The sequence below is a fragment of the Nannobrachium achirus genome, assembly GCF_963921795.1.
Source record: "Nannobrachium achirus genome assembly, chromosome: 2".
In the NCBI taxonomy this organism is placed as follows: domain Eukaryota; kingdom Metazoa; phylum Chordata; class Actinopteri; order Myctophiformes; family Myctophidae; genus Nannobrachium; species Nannobrachium achirus.
Window position 1 is genome coordinate 29,640,854 of NC_137811.1, and position 18,237 is coordinate 29,659,090.

The window sequence follows — 18,237 nt, forward strand, 5'->3', positions numbered from 1 at the left end:
GTGTGTGTGTGTCCCCTTGTGCGCGTGACATGATTAAGAAAATCGAGCCATGAAAGTTTTTCTTATCAGAGAAGTTTGGAAAAGATATAGATCCCTCTGTCCCTCTTCTCTCCGCTCCAACAAAAGAGACTGATAGGCCCATAGGAAATCAATTTTCATCCTATGCCCTTCACACTTCTACCTTCAGACCCCCCACTCCTCACTCTCTTTTTGTAGTCTTTTTTTCTCTCTGTCTTCCCCCTGTCCTTCTCTTTTGTTCCCACTCCTCCTTTGGAGAGTATCTGTTTACTTTTTATAGGGGTGACAATGTTCTTTTTTTTTTGGCGGGCGATCTGCTATCTTTACGGTGCCGCTGGTTGCCGTAACAAACGAGTCTCCTCTCAAGGATGGGATCTGAAGTTTTATTTTAGGTACTGCATGTGAAGGCGGTTCTTTTTAACTGTAAATGTCAGCATGAGGGAGTGTGTTGTATTCTATATTTTTATGTATTTGATACATAAAAATATGCGTGGCCGAAACTATGTTTTCGCCTGTGTGTGTGTGTGTGTTTGTGTGTTCGTCCATCCATCTGTCTGTCTGTCTGTCTCTCCGCCACTGTTGGACTGTTTGCTGTAAAACTCACTCTCCCTGGAGGCCAGAGCAGAACCTCTGCCCCAAATCTTTCACATTGACAGAACATTTTGTTACACACATTTTTTATATTACTCCTACAGATTTTATCCAATGTCATGAGATCAAGATGTATAAGTTAGATATTTCCGATCCCAGACCAAGTGGATATGATCAAAGTTTGCGGGCTCTGGGGTAGGCAGCCTAGCCTGGTGGAGACCTGTGCTCCGAGGAGCACCCTTTTCTAGTTGAATATATTTTCACCACCTTCACCTACTTTCACCACATTGATATTTACATTGTCCTCTACCTGCATCCCTCCACCCTCCTCTTCAGGCTCACCTCAGGTGGAGAAGCAGGTGGAGAAGACGAGCACGATGAGCCTGGTGAGGAGAGACACCGCCCTGATGCTGAAAGACTTCAGAAATGGAGCCTCCAACTGGATCCATTCCCTACTGGACTCCAAACGAGCTTCATCATCAACACCACCCTCTTCCTCCTCCAACAGCAATGACGACACCGCCGCTGCAGAGCCCCTCCCGGCTGGAGCTACTGCCGGTACGTGTGTGTGTGTGGGCGGATGCAGGTGGGGTTTTTAAGGGGCATGGTAAGTATTTAGGTGGAGTGGTGGCTTTTTATGTCTGTTTGGTTATGGGTGGATATGTGAGGTTGATGGTGTATGTACTGTACTGTAAGTGTATGTGTGTGTGTGTGTGCGTGCGAGAACCATAGGACTAGGAATGGGTGAGTGGGTGGGGTCTGAACTGCATGTATATTGTTCAAAGATTTTGTTTGCGGGGGCAGACCCAATATTTCTATGTGAGCAATGAGCTCTTTGTCCTGCGTGCATCTTCGTTACCTGCCAAAATGAGCCCTTGTTGGGTTTTGCGGAGTGTTCATTAATGCCACCACTTTCATCCAATGTTTTTATTATCCACGCGCGGTAATTACCCCAAACTTCGTTTACACCCCATATGGAGAGACGATTGAAACGGACCCCCCGCCCCCTCCTTTTATTCAACATTTACCAAACCAATTATTTCATCCCACCCTGTAGTGTGCCCCCCTGCCTCATTTATTTCAATACACTTTCCCCCAGACTCAACCCGAACGGGACATTGACGGTAATTGTTAATTGCAGCCATTGTAAATCATGGCAGCTAATTGTAACCCCCCCCACCCCCTCCCCCCTCCCCCAAGCCAGGGAGTAATGAGTGTGTCATTGGAGAGAGGGTTGGGGGGGGGGGGGTGTACCATTACTAAAAGGTTCATCACGTCCTCCGAGACAGTTAATTATGAGAGACACTCTTTGTGAGGAGACCAGCCGTGACAACTGGTGGTTACTGCTGTGTTTTGACAGCTGGGGGCGGGACCAATGTTAGCGCCATGACAGCACTGATCAGAGATGCCCCCCGTGAGTCTCTCTCCTTTCCTTTTCTTCTGTTTTTCCCATTTCTCTAACCCCGCCGCACGCACGCACACACCCACCCCGGCGGTGAAGAGCTGATGGCACACAACAAGTGGCAACAGTACATTGAGCGCACTCGCTTCCGTGCATTTCTGTCGCTGCTTATAGCCTAGCAATAAGCATTATTCTTCTCTGAATACTTGAGTTCTCGTTGGGCTCAAGTGAATACGAGTGGCCACTTTATCCTTCCTAAACTATTCTGGTCGTTTTAGTTTTTTTCTTTTCTTTGAATGAACCTCTCTCACGCTGTTTGTCTCTCTCAAACATTCCTTCTCACTCTTGGCTTTCTGTTTGCCTCGCGCCATCTCTCTCATGCCCTCTCATCCCCATTTATTTGTTCATTTTACGTAATATCTGTTTGGCTTCGTTCTATCTATCTATCTATCTCTATCTCTATCTCTCGCTTTCACACCCGACACTGTATCTCAGTGATTCTCAAATCCTTTGGGCTCAGGGCATTCCTGTAAATAACTGTTAGCACCTTACATTTATGTTGTATTACAGTATGTATTATGATATATGCAGTATGGATATTCACCAAAAATAGCAGATCTACAAGTTTTCAACGCGTCAGAACATTACAAGTTTTGAGCTTGTAAATCTTTTTTTTTTTTTTTTGGAGTAGATCAAGGTTCCCCAATTTTGTATTTATTTATTTTCCAACAAAAATAGTGAAAGTTACAGGTATGGTGTGTGCAATATGAAATGTGAGCTTACCATAATCACAGTAATCCTTAATCATATTCCATCATATTCAAGGGATTTTGGAGAGAAATGAGACTGACTCCAGTCATGTCTACATCTATTCTAAGATGGCATCAAAGCCAAAGATTCTTTTGAGCGGTGCAAACCGCTCCTACAGTACATTTCACTTTATTGTATTATTTCGGATCTCCATGTATGGATAGCCAAAAAGTATTAGTACAGATCTCCATGTATGGAGATCTGTGCTCATACCCATAAAGTAACTGACATCATGGACAGAATGGCAATTTCAAGGAGATATGCACGTGTGTAGTGTTTCACCGCTCACTTTGCACAGGTATAAATGATAAATGTTTTTACGATTTATCTAATTTTTTAACTGGCTGCTGTAATACAGATGCATACTTTTCAATGTTTTGGCCCTCGGCTTGGTACCCTAGACATAATTTGGCCCTTGGGGTAATCTAATTGGGGAACCCTCCCTGGTGTAGATTGTGGTTCAACTGAAGTGATATTGATACATTCCAAGTATCATCAAAGTATTCTGTGGCAGCCCTGGACAGTCAGTGCAGTCAGTGACTGCACCCACTTTGAAAAACCCTGCTGTATCTATCTGACCATCCCCTCTCTCTCCCCCTCTGTTGACCCACCTTGCCGCTCCCTCCCCTCTCCTCCTCCTACCTCCTGCCCTCTCAGACGCGGTAAGGAAGAGCATTTCAGAGGCATCCTTCACCTCTCCTCACTCTGACCCTCCGGTGACCCAGGAGCCCAGCCAGTTCTCCACCAGGAGAGAGTCCCTGAAGAGCCAGACCTGCCAGGACCTGGGGGTTGTGGGCGGAGGAGTGGGCAGAGCTCTCCAACACACCTCCAACCGCTCCTGCACCAACGATCTGCCACACACTGTACGTCACATGGAGGCAGCGTTTGCTCTTTGTATTTTTCACACGTGCCAACTTTACATGTAGGCATATTTATTACTATTATTGATTATATACTTCATTTACATTTTTACATGTAACATTTTAATTTTTTCAATCGTTTGGTACTGACACTTCTTGTCATTTCCTGGGGCGACTTCGCTAGACTTTTAATGAGCAAGCGTTGGATGGGGGTTTAAGTTCTGTGTCTCACAAGAAGACACTGACAGGACAATACTGACACACATTGATGGACACATGTTTAATTTTGCAGAGGGACAAACAAACATCTACAGAAGGCCATCTTACGGCTACTATTCTGCCACTGCCATTATGACATTTGCGCTTTTTTTCCAAAGCTCGACGTGTACCTAAAAACCTGATCTTGGAATAATCCCATGGCCTGTGTAAAAAGCAATATGGGTTCTCTGCACAACTGACAGCAGCACTTGCAGTTTTCTCAGTACTTCATTGACCACACACGAAAATTACACTTACAGTACAAGCAAATGGTATCCAGGGCAGACGCAGTGTACTAATATGCTGCACAGTTGCTCCCTGCAGCTGCCTTTTTATGAACTACCCTGTCCAGCAAGGGGCAGTGTTTCCTTACAGTATGAGTATCCCATAATAACCAACCTTTAGCTAAGCAAACTTAGGTACCTTTATGTTCTAATGCCCACTTCAAAGCGAGGGTAGTGCAACCATAGCAGTACAATGTGTGAAAACTCCAACTTGCACAACGTTTCACCTCACCAAACACCGCGGAGCTTCATGACACCCGTGCTTCGTAAAGAGCCTCAGTTAAAGGATGCTAGCTGAATACATAACCTTCTGGTTCAGTGGGTAGCAGCAAGGTGTCAGAGATTATCCCCGCCGTGTGATTTCACACAGGCCTGACTGGATTAGTGAAGCGCTGCTGTTCTCTTTGTCTTTGTGTATCTCTCTCTCAACTGCTTTCAAAATGTGGATCATTCAGCCTAAGACTTTTAGGTGTTCAGCCAAGGATTTTCAGAGGAAGCGAGATTTTCCAAAGGTCATAGTGTTATGTACATGACCAACCTTGTTTTTATAAGCTATTTATGACTGGACCTCTCATTTTACTTTCATTTAGAGCCTCTTTGTCCCTGGCAAAATCCTCACATGAATCACTCCACTCCGGAAAAAGAACACCTAATTCATAATGATGGTTGGCATGAAAATAACCACTTTAGGGTTGATGTGAAAGTTAAGCATCCTTTTTACACCTTGGCTTATCAACAGAGACTCGTATAATTTTACAGTGAAACCATTTAATTCTGTCTTCCTGTATGTAGCCGCCAGCAGAGGTGAATTTCTTCATCTCCAACGAAGAAGAGGACCCCATGGTGTCCAGCGCTATGTCTTCAGTGGCCTTACCACCCCCTGCAGGCGATGAGGGGTCAGCGCAGCCCAGGGAGTTTCCCCTGGGCTTTGAGCCACTGCGCAGCAAGCAGCTGGCTGACATGACGATGCAGACCTCACCGGTGGTCATGGACCCCTACTGCTCCCCACTGCTGGCCCCCGATAGCATGCTGAAAGGCCTGCCACCTGTACACATAGTGGTAAGGATAGCATTCTGAAAGGCCTGCCACCTGTACACATAGTGGTAAGGATAGCATGCTGAAAGGCCTGCCACCTGTACACATAGTGGTAAGGATAGCATTCTGAAAGGCCTGCCACCTGTACACATAGTGGTAAGGATAGCATGCTGAAAGGCCTGCCACCTGTACACATAGTGGTAAGGATAGCATGCTGAAAGGCCTGCCACCTGTACACATAGTGGTAAGGATGGCATGCTGAAAGGCCTGCCACCTGTACACATAGTGGTAAGGATAGCATGCTGAAAGGCCTGCCGCCTGTACACATAGTGGTAAGGATAGCATTCTGAAAGGCCTGCCGCCTGTACACATAGTGGTAAGGATAGCATGCTGAAAGGCCTGCCGCCTGTACACTTAGTGGTAAGGATAGCATGCTGAAAGGCCTGCCACCTGTACACATAGTGGTAAGGATAGCATTCTGAAAGGCCTGCCGCCTGTACACATAGTGGTAAGGATAGCATGCTGAAAGGCCTGCCGCCTGTACACTTAGTGGTAAGGATAGCATGCTGAAAGGCCTGCCACCTGTACACATAGTGGTAAGGATAGCATTCTGAAAGGCCTGCCGCCTGTACACATAGTGGTAAGGATAGCATTCACCTGTACACATAGTGGTAAGGATAGCATTCACCTGTACACATAGTGGTAAGGATAGCATTCACCTGTACACATAGTGGTAAGGATAGCATTCACCTGTACACATAGTGGTAAGGATAGCATGCTTAAAGGCCTACCACCTGTACACATAGTGGTAAGGATAGCATGCTGAAAGGCCTGCCACCTGTACACATAGTGGTAAGGATAGCATGCTTCAAGGCCTACCACCTGTACACATAGTGGTAAGGATAGCATGCTGAAAGGCCTGCCGCCTGTACACATAGTGGTAAGGATAGCATGCTTAAAGGCCTACCACCTGTACACTTAGTGGTAAGGATAGCATTCTGAAAGGCCTACCACCTGTACACTTAGTGGTAAGGATAGCATGCTGAAAGGCCTGCCACCTGTACACATAGTGGTAAGGAGGAGGGGAGGGAAGGACGCAGTAGAAGGCGGTGATGGAAGAAGTATGTGCATGTTTTTACTTGAGTAAAAGTATGATTACTGCAATGTAGAAGTACTGAATTCAAAATGTACTTGAGTAAAAGTACAAAAGTATTGGTTTCAAAATGTACTTAACACATTCCCCGCCATTTAACAATACCTTCGTACTCTATGGTGCCTCTGGTCTCCATAGACTTCCATGTAATTCATAGTGCACGGATCATGCACACCCATGCCTAGATAATGCACCACGTGTGTCCACATTGCTCACAGCTTTCAAACAAAAAAATCCGAATGGAAATCCGTTCAGGCATTCATGAGATACAAGCTATTATGTTTTCCTAAAATGTAAACAAAGATGGCTGCCATGTTTGATAGATGGGGTTGCTATGGGGGTTAAACATGCAATTTCGCGATTTCTATCATGCCTACTACATTTTTTGGGGTCCAAATTAAAAAAAAAAAAATTATTATTATTATTTTTTTTTTTCCAAATGGCGGAAATTCTCGGGACTATCGGGCCTGGCAGGGAAAGACATTAAAATAATCTCGGGACTATCGGGCCTGGCATGCAATGAGTTAAGGTACCAAAAGTAGAAGGTACTCATTATGCAGAATGTCCCGTTTCAACTTTCAAAGGTCCATAAGTGTATGAAAAGATCTTATGAAAATATTATATTGTGACACATTGTGAGCTTGTAGATCAGCTATTTTCAAATGTTTTGTAATAATAATCTAAATCTGCAAAGTAACTACCGGTAGTAACTAAAGTTTTTAAATCTGAGATGTAGTGGAGTAGAAAAGTAAAAATAGTAAAGATACCTCGGATAAATCAGCGGTTTCCAAACTATTTATGCCCAAGGACACACCAATGAGCAAGTCTAAACTAAAATAGACGGATCTAAGCTCACAACGGCTTGTAAATCAGCTATTTTTATATTTATTTGTGAAACAATTAGGAAATAATGTGGAACTTGGGATTCACATATACTGTAAATGGTGTGTGGGGGTGGCTCAATGTAGATCTCAGTTTTCATATGACCAGCCAGTGACATCATTCATCCATGACATGGGTAGTTTTAAATTCAATTACTTACTTTGAAAAGCAGAGGCACTTCTATGGCCTACTCGCAACGTTCACTAGAAATATGGCACTGATCGGTCCAGCAGTTTGCGAGATTAGCTCCAAACAGACAGACAGCCCACTCACAGATCAGATCCGCCTGCCTAGAGTGCCCTATACTGTAACTGCTTGAGACTGGATCAGCAACCTGCAAAGCCAATAGATCCTAGTCTAATAGTGTGTTATCACAAAATCCCAGTGGACCACACAGGGCAAACCAGTGTGGCTCTGCAAACCGTTTGGGCACCACTGTTTTAAAGAATGGAAGGAGAGGGGAAGTCAACCGTAGGCTAGGGATGGGACCATTATGTAAATTAAGAGATGGGATGTAAATTACATGTCACGATTATTATGGCAAAAATAATTGCGATTAACGATATTATCAAAATATGATTAAAACTTAAAATGACACTTTTGTTTACCACTTGAAACCCCAGCATCCCTATTCTGGGATAAAAAGTTTGCCAAAAATAGCTGATCTACAAACAAGTAGATCTGCTATTTTTGTCGAATCGATTCATGTTGTAGAGAGTGAAATGAGAGCGTAGCAAATGCTCTCTTTACAGTTCAGTTTTATCAAGTACAGTGGGTTTAAGTGGTACTGAAATTGCAACTCAACAAAAGCGAATTCATCCATGACGGGGGCAATTTCACAATAAATTAAAAACTCCACAATATGATTATTGTGTGCCTTTTTTATCACGATAAACGATAATAACAATTATTGTCCCAGCCCTACCGTAGGCAGTGGCACACATAACAAATAGACCATGAGTTTACTTGTGAATGGCTTTGCTGCTGGTCTCTTTCTATGCCAGCTGATTGCCAATTCATTATTTCCTTTGCGATCTGCAGGCGGCCAAATATGCAAAACCGGCACGATCATTTGAGGATAAAAACTAAAATCCAGACTAGATGCTTAGAAAAAGCTTATTCACCGCCTCCAAATAAGAGTCATGGGATGTGGGAACAGCACAAACACATTTGTCCCCATTTAGGAAGAGGGACAGGGAACAAATATTGGGTTAGAAAACACTTCCCAATAAGGGAGGTTTAGAAAGAGGGAGACAGAAGATAGAATAGGAGATAGGGGTGGAATAATAGGAGAACGAACAGGGTTTAATGAAATTAGGCTAGAGAGGGAAAGGGGATGAGAAGGAGAGTGGTGCAGTGCTGCACCCATGGCAGACTTCAGACAAATAGCATTTCTTAATCATTCAGCAATAGCTTTTTGTTTTACTACTTTAAAGTAATGGCGGCATAAACTGAATCAGTCCAGATGGCGTCTGTTGAGTGTTCAATCAGGGAAAATGTATTAATTTATCCAATTTATAGTTTGTATAACTTTTATAACTAGTATTTGTATTTTATTTTGGGCCAAGCAAATCCATTATTGATTTGTCTTGGACCAGTCCTGATATAGTGAACGAAGAGTTCAAAGAGGAACTTAACTCTGTAGTGTCTCTAGCTTGGCTGGACATCCATATGATCATTGATCATCACAATTGGCCGGGTTTCAGGGAGAAGCTGGGCAGGGAGAGCTATCTTTGTTGCTTCACTAGTGACTCCTCAGGGCTGTTGAACTTACACTATGTCCTCCCGGTGAGGCTCCTCACTGGCAGGTGAAATGACGTGTTAGGTGTTTATCAGAGGAAGCATGTGGTTTCAATACCATCACTAGGACCGGCATAGCTCAGGGGTAGAGAAACCGTCATTAGAGCACAAAGGGTTCATGAAGGATTCCCATGTAGTTCGAATCCGGGCTCCCCCTGAGTTAATGTCGAAGAGTCCTTGAGCAAGACTCTGAACCCCTAGTTGCTCCCGGTAAGCAGGATGGTGCCTTGCATGGTTTCCTCCGCCATCGTTGTATGAATGGGTGAATGTCCAATCTATGTAAAGCGCCTTGGATAAAAGCGCTATATAAACGCACCATTTATCACTTATCACTAGGACCAACTAGTCCGCAGACAAGCCAGTATGGGTCAGCAGTGACAAGACCAGACACAAGTGTGAGGGGAATTGTTATAGTGACTAAATTGGGAGAAAACATGCCTTCAAGAAATACATTTGAGGAAGTCATGGGCCTCAATACCCCCACTGACCTTGGGTGTGTCATTTAAGAATGGCAGGTACCCACCCTCCCAGTCACATGATTAGAACAGAATGGCAAAGGAGTGTGTTGCAATAATTTCGTCAAGTGCAAAGATTCTGTTGCGCGGGAAAACCAAGTTCACCTCTGTTTATGATTGGTCTTACGTCAGTTTGGGATAGAAAAGGCTGCTTTCTGATGCTGATTCAGGGCCTCTGCTGCTGGTAACGATTGTTTTTTATATTGAGAACAAACACCATTGAAGCGGGACATCAATGGCTACCCAGGAGAAACTGTAGAGGACATCGGATTTCTTTGATATGTGCTGTAAACACCTCAATTGCTAACAGGCAACTTAACACTATGAAGGCCCCATCTCCTACAATGCTACCAGTGCAGTACCCAATCTGTCAATCAATGTGAAATGCCTTATGTTAATAATAATAAAAAAAAACACAAGACTTGGCATAAGTCACGTTATGGCTCCTACGGGCAACTTAACACTATCTTTGAGTTGGTAAATACCCAGGCCGGCTGACATTTAAGAGATGGGGCCATTAAATAATGCCAGCAATTGATTTTAGTCCAAATCCCAAGTGTTCATTTGAAAGGCCTCCTGTTTCCAGTGCGAATCTCAGTGCTCTTTATGGGTTGCAAAACAGCGTGATGTCATCCCGTCTTGACCGTTAATGGGTGGACTCTTTTAAGGGATCCCGAGTGGGCATTGACACATATTGCCTGGGTGGAGTTTGCACTTGATTTAAAGTGAGACTTCCCGGCGGCAGACGCTCTGGTGGGAAGCTGCTTTCTCAATCAAAATAAAAGGCCATACAGTAGAGCACAAATTAATTGGCTAAATGGAGCACAGGTTTGTTTCAACTATATATATGCCTGATTGTTGCAATACTCCGCCTTTGCTGTTCCACACCCATCATGTGTCCAGCACACCCAATGTGAGTGTGGGCGTATACACATCACATGCATATTTTTCAAAGTGAAGCATCAATATAAAGTGGGTCGTTTAGTCCTCTTTAAAGAAAAAAGAAAAACAGGAGATAAAGAAGGGGAGAAACATTGGGGTTCGGAAAACTGTTGTGAGAGTTATAGAGATGCAGGGGATCCAGAACATTACGGTTGAGTGAGACGGGGAAAGATTGATGAAACAGAGTCCTTCTTATCCTTACATAAGGTGTACAAAGTGGACTTGATAAGAAAACACTCTCGCAAACTAGTGCAGGTTTAAAAGAGGCTGGAATGAGTCAGCGAGAATACAAAGTGTGGAGAGGAGGGTGGGGGCTGTAGTGTAGAACAGACGCTTGGGTTCCTTGCCTTCGACCAGTAATTAAGATTCTCGCCGCGACTTGGCGGAGCCCTAATTCGCTTATTCCTCCTTTTTTGTTCTCCTCCTCCCTCAGGCATGCGCATTGGACCCCATGCTGGACGACTCCGTCATGTTCGCCAAGCGCCTGCGGGGCGCCGGGCAGCCCGTCACGCTGTGCGTGGTGGACGACCTTCCGCACGGCTTCCTCAGTCTGTCGCAGCTCTCCAAGGAGACGCGGGAGGCGGCCGACGTCTGCGTGGGCCGCATCCGCGCCGTCTTCACCCAGGACGACGCCACGCCGCCCTCTGAGCCGCGCAAGCACCGCAAGCTGGAGCGCACTGGTGGCGGAGCCACCGCCTCGGCGGAGAACGCCTCCCTGTTCGCCATGGACATCGCAGAGGAAGAGCCACCCGTGGCCGGGGGGACCGATGTCACAGACGGGGACGGGCTGGTTAGTGTGGCCGCGGCCCAAAATAACACAGACGTCGGCGTTATCAGGGCTTAGACTTAGGGGTTGTGTTGGATAAAGATGACTGCCACTCTTCATCTGAGGGGAGAAGAGATGGAAAGAGTGGGAGAGGAAGGTCAGGCAGCCAGATTGAGGCGATGCAAAAATAAACACAAAAGCCTAAAAGAGAGTGACACTGAGGAGAGTTTGAAAATAAAAGACAGCAGCGAGGGAGCGCATGGGAGATTGCCCGGCCATTTCTGAGTGACAGAACAAAATAGTGGAAGAGCATTGAAAGACGACTTCTTTCCTTGGCTAAAGAATGATTTCACTCTCCCCCTCCCTGATGTACCGTTCACAAAACCACAGGCTGTCAGTCAAAACAAACAAACATACACACCAAACGTAGTCATGTTTCAAAACGGAATGGTAATTTATCCGCTGTTCAAAGCCCTGTGCTCGACCCCCACATACAGTTACATGCGTGCGTACATACATACATGCATACAGATATACAAACAGACACATGCACAGAGAGCACACACACTTAACAGCTTTGCCTTTGGGCAGCCATGCCCGTCGGGGACGATAGTCAGACATAAAGCAATACGGAAAGCTCTTGAGACGAGGCCTGAATGCGTGATTTATCTCGGCCAAAGCAGCCATTTGGGTCCCTAATCAGATAGCGTTAGGCACACTATATGCTTCTCTACAGAGCTATCCCAATCTAAATAGCCACTTGTCCTTTAGGGAACCACTCTAAATCATGTTTAATAACTCCACATTGTGTCTGTTTGGCAGCCAACACAGCTCACTTTGTGAATAGCAACTCTGTTGTCTCGATCCCAAATACAATCACACAGTGCTAAAAAACACAGCAGACTTAAAGACCTCAAGCTGGATTAATGGATTTGCTGCATTCCTCACGATTCCACAGTAACAACTGTTAATCGTATTATGCTATGCCATAGTATTCCTTTTATGTTATTTACAGAGCTGTTTTCTATTGCTGTATGATAATCATTACCGTACTTTAATCTTTTTATGCAATTCTTTTTAGGCTGAAACAGATGGTTGCAATATGTTTTTTATGTACATGTTTAATCTTATGCTGCTCATTTCTGAATGTTTTCTTAGTTTTAACTGTTCCTGTAGTTGCTGTGACTATAGAAGTACATTGCTGGTCTATTCAATGAAGCATTATGCTACTCCCCATTGTGCATATAGTAGATAGTCTTGAATAATACTCAGGGACTCAGTGCCCTGTTCAGATGCTGCCTCATGCTTTTTGTACTATTGAAATCACTAATGCAAAAGATTGCATTTTATCGATCACTACAATCGAGAAAGACTTTTGCCAGTGATGCATTGTTTATTATGAATACAAGGCATTTTGGGGGGGGGGGGGGGGGATGCAACTCAAATGTGTTTTTTTTTTTTTTTCAGAACAAGCAAAACAGCTGTTGAGACTGCCGTTGCAAGCGAAAAAGTGTTTTTCTTTTTTTTTTTTCTTTTTTTTTTTTATTATGAAATTTCTTTATTTCAACATGATTACAAAACCAACCTGAATATACACAACCAACCTGAACATACACAACCAACCTGAATAATCTAAAATGACACCCAAACATTCAATTCATAACCAACCTGAATAATCTAAAATGACACCCAAACATTCAATTCATAATTTCAAAACATGCAAAAAACACATAAAAGATAGAGTTGGGATAGGATTCCCATAGAGTTGGGATCGGTAACCGGAGGAAACGGAAGAACCAGCTCCAACATTGAGGAAAGGGAACAGATTCCATCACGTTTAGGAAGCTCTTCTGACTCGTCATCCGTAGAGTCGTCGCTGTTCTGATCCATGCCGTAGTAGTCAGGGTTGGCGTTGGACTTGGCGGTCTTGTTGGCACCTTTAGGAGTGATGCTGTAGGTCTGTGGAGACTGCTCAACATTCATGGTTACGTTGGGTCCTGCAGCTCTGTCTTTCCCAGGAGACAACATGACAGAACTCTCCACATCCACAGTGATGTTAAGTTAGTTTACCTCCACATCCACAGTGTTGTTGAGGCCAGCAGACTGTCCTAAAGGCCTGTTCCTGTGGGCAGTCTGGAGGAATGTCTTCATGTTGGGCCTCACCACAGAAGTCTTCTTCTGGCTGCTCTCAGCAGAGGTGTCTTCCCTGCTGGTGGAGTTGGATGCATGAGCCTTGGCCTTCTTCAGCAGCTGTGACCTCCTGGGGGCCCGGGTCAGGCTGTGACGCAGGCCCGCCGCCGAGTAGCGAAGCGTCAGCGAGACCCGCGGCCTGTTGGGCGTCCCCACCATGGCCACCTTGGTGGCCGTGCGGCCGGGGGAGGGCTGTGGCGATGCGGCCACCAGCTGCAGAGGTCTGGCTGCCTCCGCAGAGTGCCGGTCGTTGGCGGAGATCTTCACCTGACATGGATGATGCTCGTTCATGTCAGTGTTGTGCTCTGCGGGCTCCGCTTTGATCACTCTGATCTGTGGTGGCTGATCCTCAACCACTACCTCCAGAGAGACCACGCCCATGGAGGAGCTGGAAGTCTGAGAGTCCACAGAGGAGGTGGAGGCCTGGGGCTGCAGGGAGGAGGTGGAGGGCTGGGGCTCCATCTCCTCCTCGAACACCAGCTCCAGCTTGTTCGCTGAGGCGGCAGCCAGGTTGCTGCGCAGCCCCTTAGAAAACCTCCTCCTGGTTCGAGCCTCCTCTTGAAGTCCCATAGAAATCTGCTTCTTTCGAGGGCGTCTTTTCTGGGATGGTGTTTTAGGCATAAGCTCTGGCTCAGTGCTGGATTCACCAGAGAACATTCGGTAGGCCTCCTGCTCGATCTCCCTCAGCCAGACATGGTGGACGTTGTCAATCTCCGACACAAAGTCGTCCATCTTCTGCATCATCATTCTGGAGATGTTTTGTATAGCTTCCAGGAAGATTGCTGGTCGAGAAACCGTAAAAGTAGACGATAAGACTAAATGTTTGCTTCTTGCTCCTCTCGAGTCGTTTCCTCCTCTCAAAAATCAAACTGACCGCTGTTCGGCAGGGCTTTTAGTGTGAGGAGACACAGGTGTTTCCTCTTCTCCTGATCAGCTCCAGCTCCGCCCTCCAACCAGCACTGCAACAGGAAAAAAAAGTGTTTTAAGGACTGGTGGAAACAAATGACTTGTTATCCTGCAGAGGACACAAAGAGAGAGGGGGGCATCGAGATGCACAGCCCCTTAGCTATTAGTACGCCTTTCTAACTTCACTGCACTGATGCTTCTCTGACAACCCCCTAACCCCACCCTGTGACCGCTTCCATCGCTGTAGCTTGGGACTCGATTAGCTGCAGTTCAGAAATGCGTTCTGTGTTAGAATCTCCACGAGGCCATTGGAATAAACAGCAGAATAGCATTACCCACCTCGTTTGTACCAGAGACATCCATACAAACATAACTACTTCAAATTTGCGATACGTTTGGGTAAAATAAGAAAACTGGATGATAAAGCTATAAGCTATATGACTGAGTCCCAAGCTACAGCAATGGGGAGAAAACTCCCCTCGCACAAAAAAAAATTCCACTATACAACATCCTTAGCCAGAATGCACTGCGTCAAAAGCTCTTCTTCATAGACACACGACCTCCTACTTGACGACTCTTTATTCTAGACGATCAGATCTACGACCACTGATATGTTTGGGGAAATCTAAATTCAATATATAGGCTGGAACAACATAGAAAGCTAGCGCTAACAGACCTGTGCCTACTGCGTTGTAAACTAATCCTGATACCATCCCATTATGAAGGACCACCCTAGAGTCTTCGTATTGGTTCCATGATGGTTATTTTTTTCAATTTCTGAATCGTTTCCACTCTGTTTTAGCCTCTGGTCTACACTGAATCTAGATGTCACCAGACAAATCAGTAGTTATCTCTAATCATCTTATTACGCAATGCTATGTAGTCTAACACTCAGACACCCTGAGGGAGTTCTCTGGGGTTTGTGTCCACGGGGACTTGGCAGAGATATGTTGCTTAATTCAGAGAGAGAGAGAAACCAGGTGCTGAGATATGTTGCTGTTGGCTAATGGTTACCAAGTAATTCATTTAAAGATGCAGTAGTGTGAGTGGCACAGTAACTAGCGCTTAATTGGCTCATGTTTACACAAATATTATACATTTTCAAAACCTCAGGTTTTGAAAAGTCTCGAAAAATTGAAGAAAGAATTCACGACCACTGAATTTGTGGTCGGTGATAACGTTCCTCGGACCACGGCGGCTAACTGTCTAAAATTAAGCACTATTCTACCCTGACACCACCCAAACGGAGTTGACTTTCCACCTTGGCTTGTCGTGATTGGCCCACTCTGAAATGTAGTGGGGGTCTGTGTCCTTTTTGGAGGGTTAGTCCCTTTATCAAAGTCCAGACTAAATATAGATGCCAACTGTTTCTGGCTCTGTCCTGCCCTTGTCTAGTGACAGAGCCTGGGTTGCCAGGTCTATAGAGAGGAATGCTGTGTGATGAATAGGGTTTAGCTGGAGCTCTTGAGTCCTCCGCAAGAGTGGGATTTTCATGCAGAAAAGTCAGGCTACGGGATTATATACCCTGCTCTGTTTATGTCAACTTGGAGTGCTTAATCGCACTATTTTTGTTGGATTGGTAGAGTGAGAAACGGCAATGAAAGGGAAGTAATGTTGACGTGTATGGACTGCTTCACCCAGCAGAAGGCTGCTCAGATTGCTCAGGTGAGCCGTGTCTTGCTCAGGGACACAGTGACATGCAGGCTGGGCGAGGGTCGAACCAGCAACCTTCACATTCCCAGATGGCGCCTCCATCCTCTCAGCTACTTCACCCAAAAGAGATGCTTTGTTGAAACGTGTACTTGGCGGTACATGTTTGCTGCTCATGCTAACACTGCACTTTTCTTTTCTGTAGTCCATGTCTCGTTAGACTCGTGTTTGCGCTTGTGAGAGTCGATCATTGCTCATTTAGTGCCTGTACAGACTCTACGTATTGTTGAAGTGGAGTCTGGGAGTCAGCATGAGGGTAGATCACAAAGTGTCAAATTGACACTGGGATTTTACTGTGTACATAGTGTACGTGTGTACCCGATGACCCTGAAATGTGCATTGCACAGACTGGTCATTGTGTTGGTGGTGTCTGTGAGCATGTGAAACCCACCTAGAGGTGAGCAACATGATCTCACCCGTGTGTGTGGCGTGTGTTCCGATAAAGGCAGGGCTTTACACCTTTCACACCGGAGGCTATTCACTCTTGTCAGGCACCTATTGTTGATGTAATCATAGGTCATTGATGCAGCCGCCTTATTGTTCATAGGTCGTTAATGCGGGTGAGTCTCCTGCTACCTCATTGGGATACATCGACTCGGGTCCTAAATCCATACTGCACAGGACATCTCTGCACTTCACCTTGACCAGCCCAGCATCTCCCTTTTATCCCTGCAACAGCTGTTAGACAAAACCAGTTGTGTTGTGACAGAAATAAAGCTCTCGGGTTAACTGCGGGAAATGTTTCATTGTGTCGGACGCGTACGCCTCCAGTTTAACCAACCCCGTAATCCCCTTGTCCTCCATGTGCTTTGGTGCGAGAGGTTAGGGTACGTGTAGGTGGCGGTCTAGAGAGCCCATCTGGTGATTTAGACCGACCATGTGCTCTGCATCTTTTGTCATTAATCTGTAAAGAACGTGTGCAAATGTTGCATGGCGTCGTAGCCCCCTCCCCCACCCTACTTGCGCACTGTTCCACCTCTGCATCAAGAACCATCTGTAATGTTTATTCATCTTTTTAATCAGCACCTGTTAATGGAATATCTATGCGCCGGTGATCCGCAGACCAATTTTGTAATAGCAAAACCATTTTTCACCAGTCGTCCTTGGGAGTACAAACGAGGTATAGGGGTTTTAAGTGTAATTCTTTTCTGTTTCTCTCTCTCTCTCTCTCTCTCTCTCTTCAATTAGCAGGTTGTGCAGCATTACCTTTTGTTTTTTCCTCTTGGATACGTTTTTGTCATTAGAGTACGTCCTGCCGCAGGCTGATCTCATAAACAAGTGCAATATGAAAACAAATATCAGCTACTTGCTTCAATGGATTATGTCAAGATACACAAGTATGCAGATGGTATCCGCATCCGCATCGAATCTTAGTTTTTTAATATCTATATTTTATGATGACATTGCTTTCTCAGATTCAACTCTAATAAGAGCTGTTTAATCGGTTTGAATTACCCCAAGATTAGACTCGCATTCGTGGTCATACGAGAATATAATGCATTAACACTAATGAGTTTTCTCAGGGTTCAATTTGCTGTGAGGGAAGGGTTGGAAAACTTTTGATATCCCCCCTGACCAGAAACAGGGCTAAAACACATCCCCAACGGAAATGAAAATGAATGACCAGACTGACTTGAATGCATGCATTTCGTTTTTGGAAATGTACTGTATATGTTTGATAATATCATAATTAACAATTAATGCAAACCACAAACTCTGGCATCCCTAATTTGGATACATTAACAAAAAAAATAACATCTTCACTTTTCTTTTTAGAAAAGAAAATGAGTAGCAATGCGTTATTTTCCGCTATTTATCTCGTGAAGAAAATGTGCCGTCCTCTTTTTTTCTTTCTTTTTTTAATACATTACAAATCAAATCTGAGTTTTAGCTTTTTATGGTTTGTTAAAAGCTACACACATTCTGAACCTCAATGCAACTGACCATGACCAGCAGCGCATCTCAACAGTTCTCTAAGGGGGAAAAACAAACATCACTGTTTACTGTCATTTGTTTTACAAAACCAGACATTAATTCTCATAATAGCGAGTAGCCTACTCCATACACACACACACAGTCTTTAATGCACTGCAAAATGCTGCTCTGAAATCAATA

At 44.9% G+C, this 18,237-nt stretch overlaps 1 protein-coding gene across 1 annotated transcript in view; it reads left to right on the forward strand.

Annotated features, from left to right (window-relative positions):
* Nucleotides 1–11,394, forward strand: part of LOC308297553 (hormone-sensitive lipase-like) — a gene marked incomplete at its 3' end in the record, with an annotated part of 58,159 nt that extends 46,765 nt beyond the window's left edge. Inside the window, exons 10-13 of the mRNA XM_080741010.1 lie at nt 946–1,167; nt 3,479–3,657; nt 5,016–5,282; nt 10,984–11,394. Of these exons, the coding sequence (XP_080597136.1) occupies nt 946–1,167; nt 3,479–3,657; nt 5,016–5,282; nt 10,984–11,394 (1,079 nt within the window). The remainder of the gene's footprint in view (nt 1–945; nt 1,168–3,478; nt 3,658–5,015; nt 5,283–10,983) is intronic.
* Nucleotides 11,395–18,237: the final 6,843 nt, after the last annotated feature.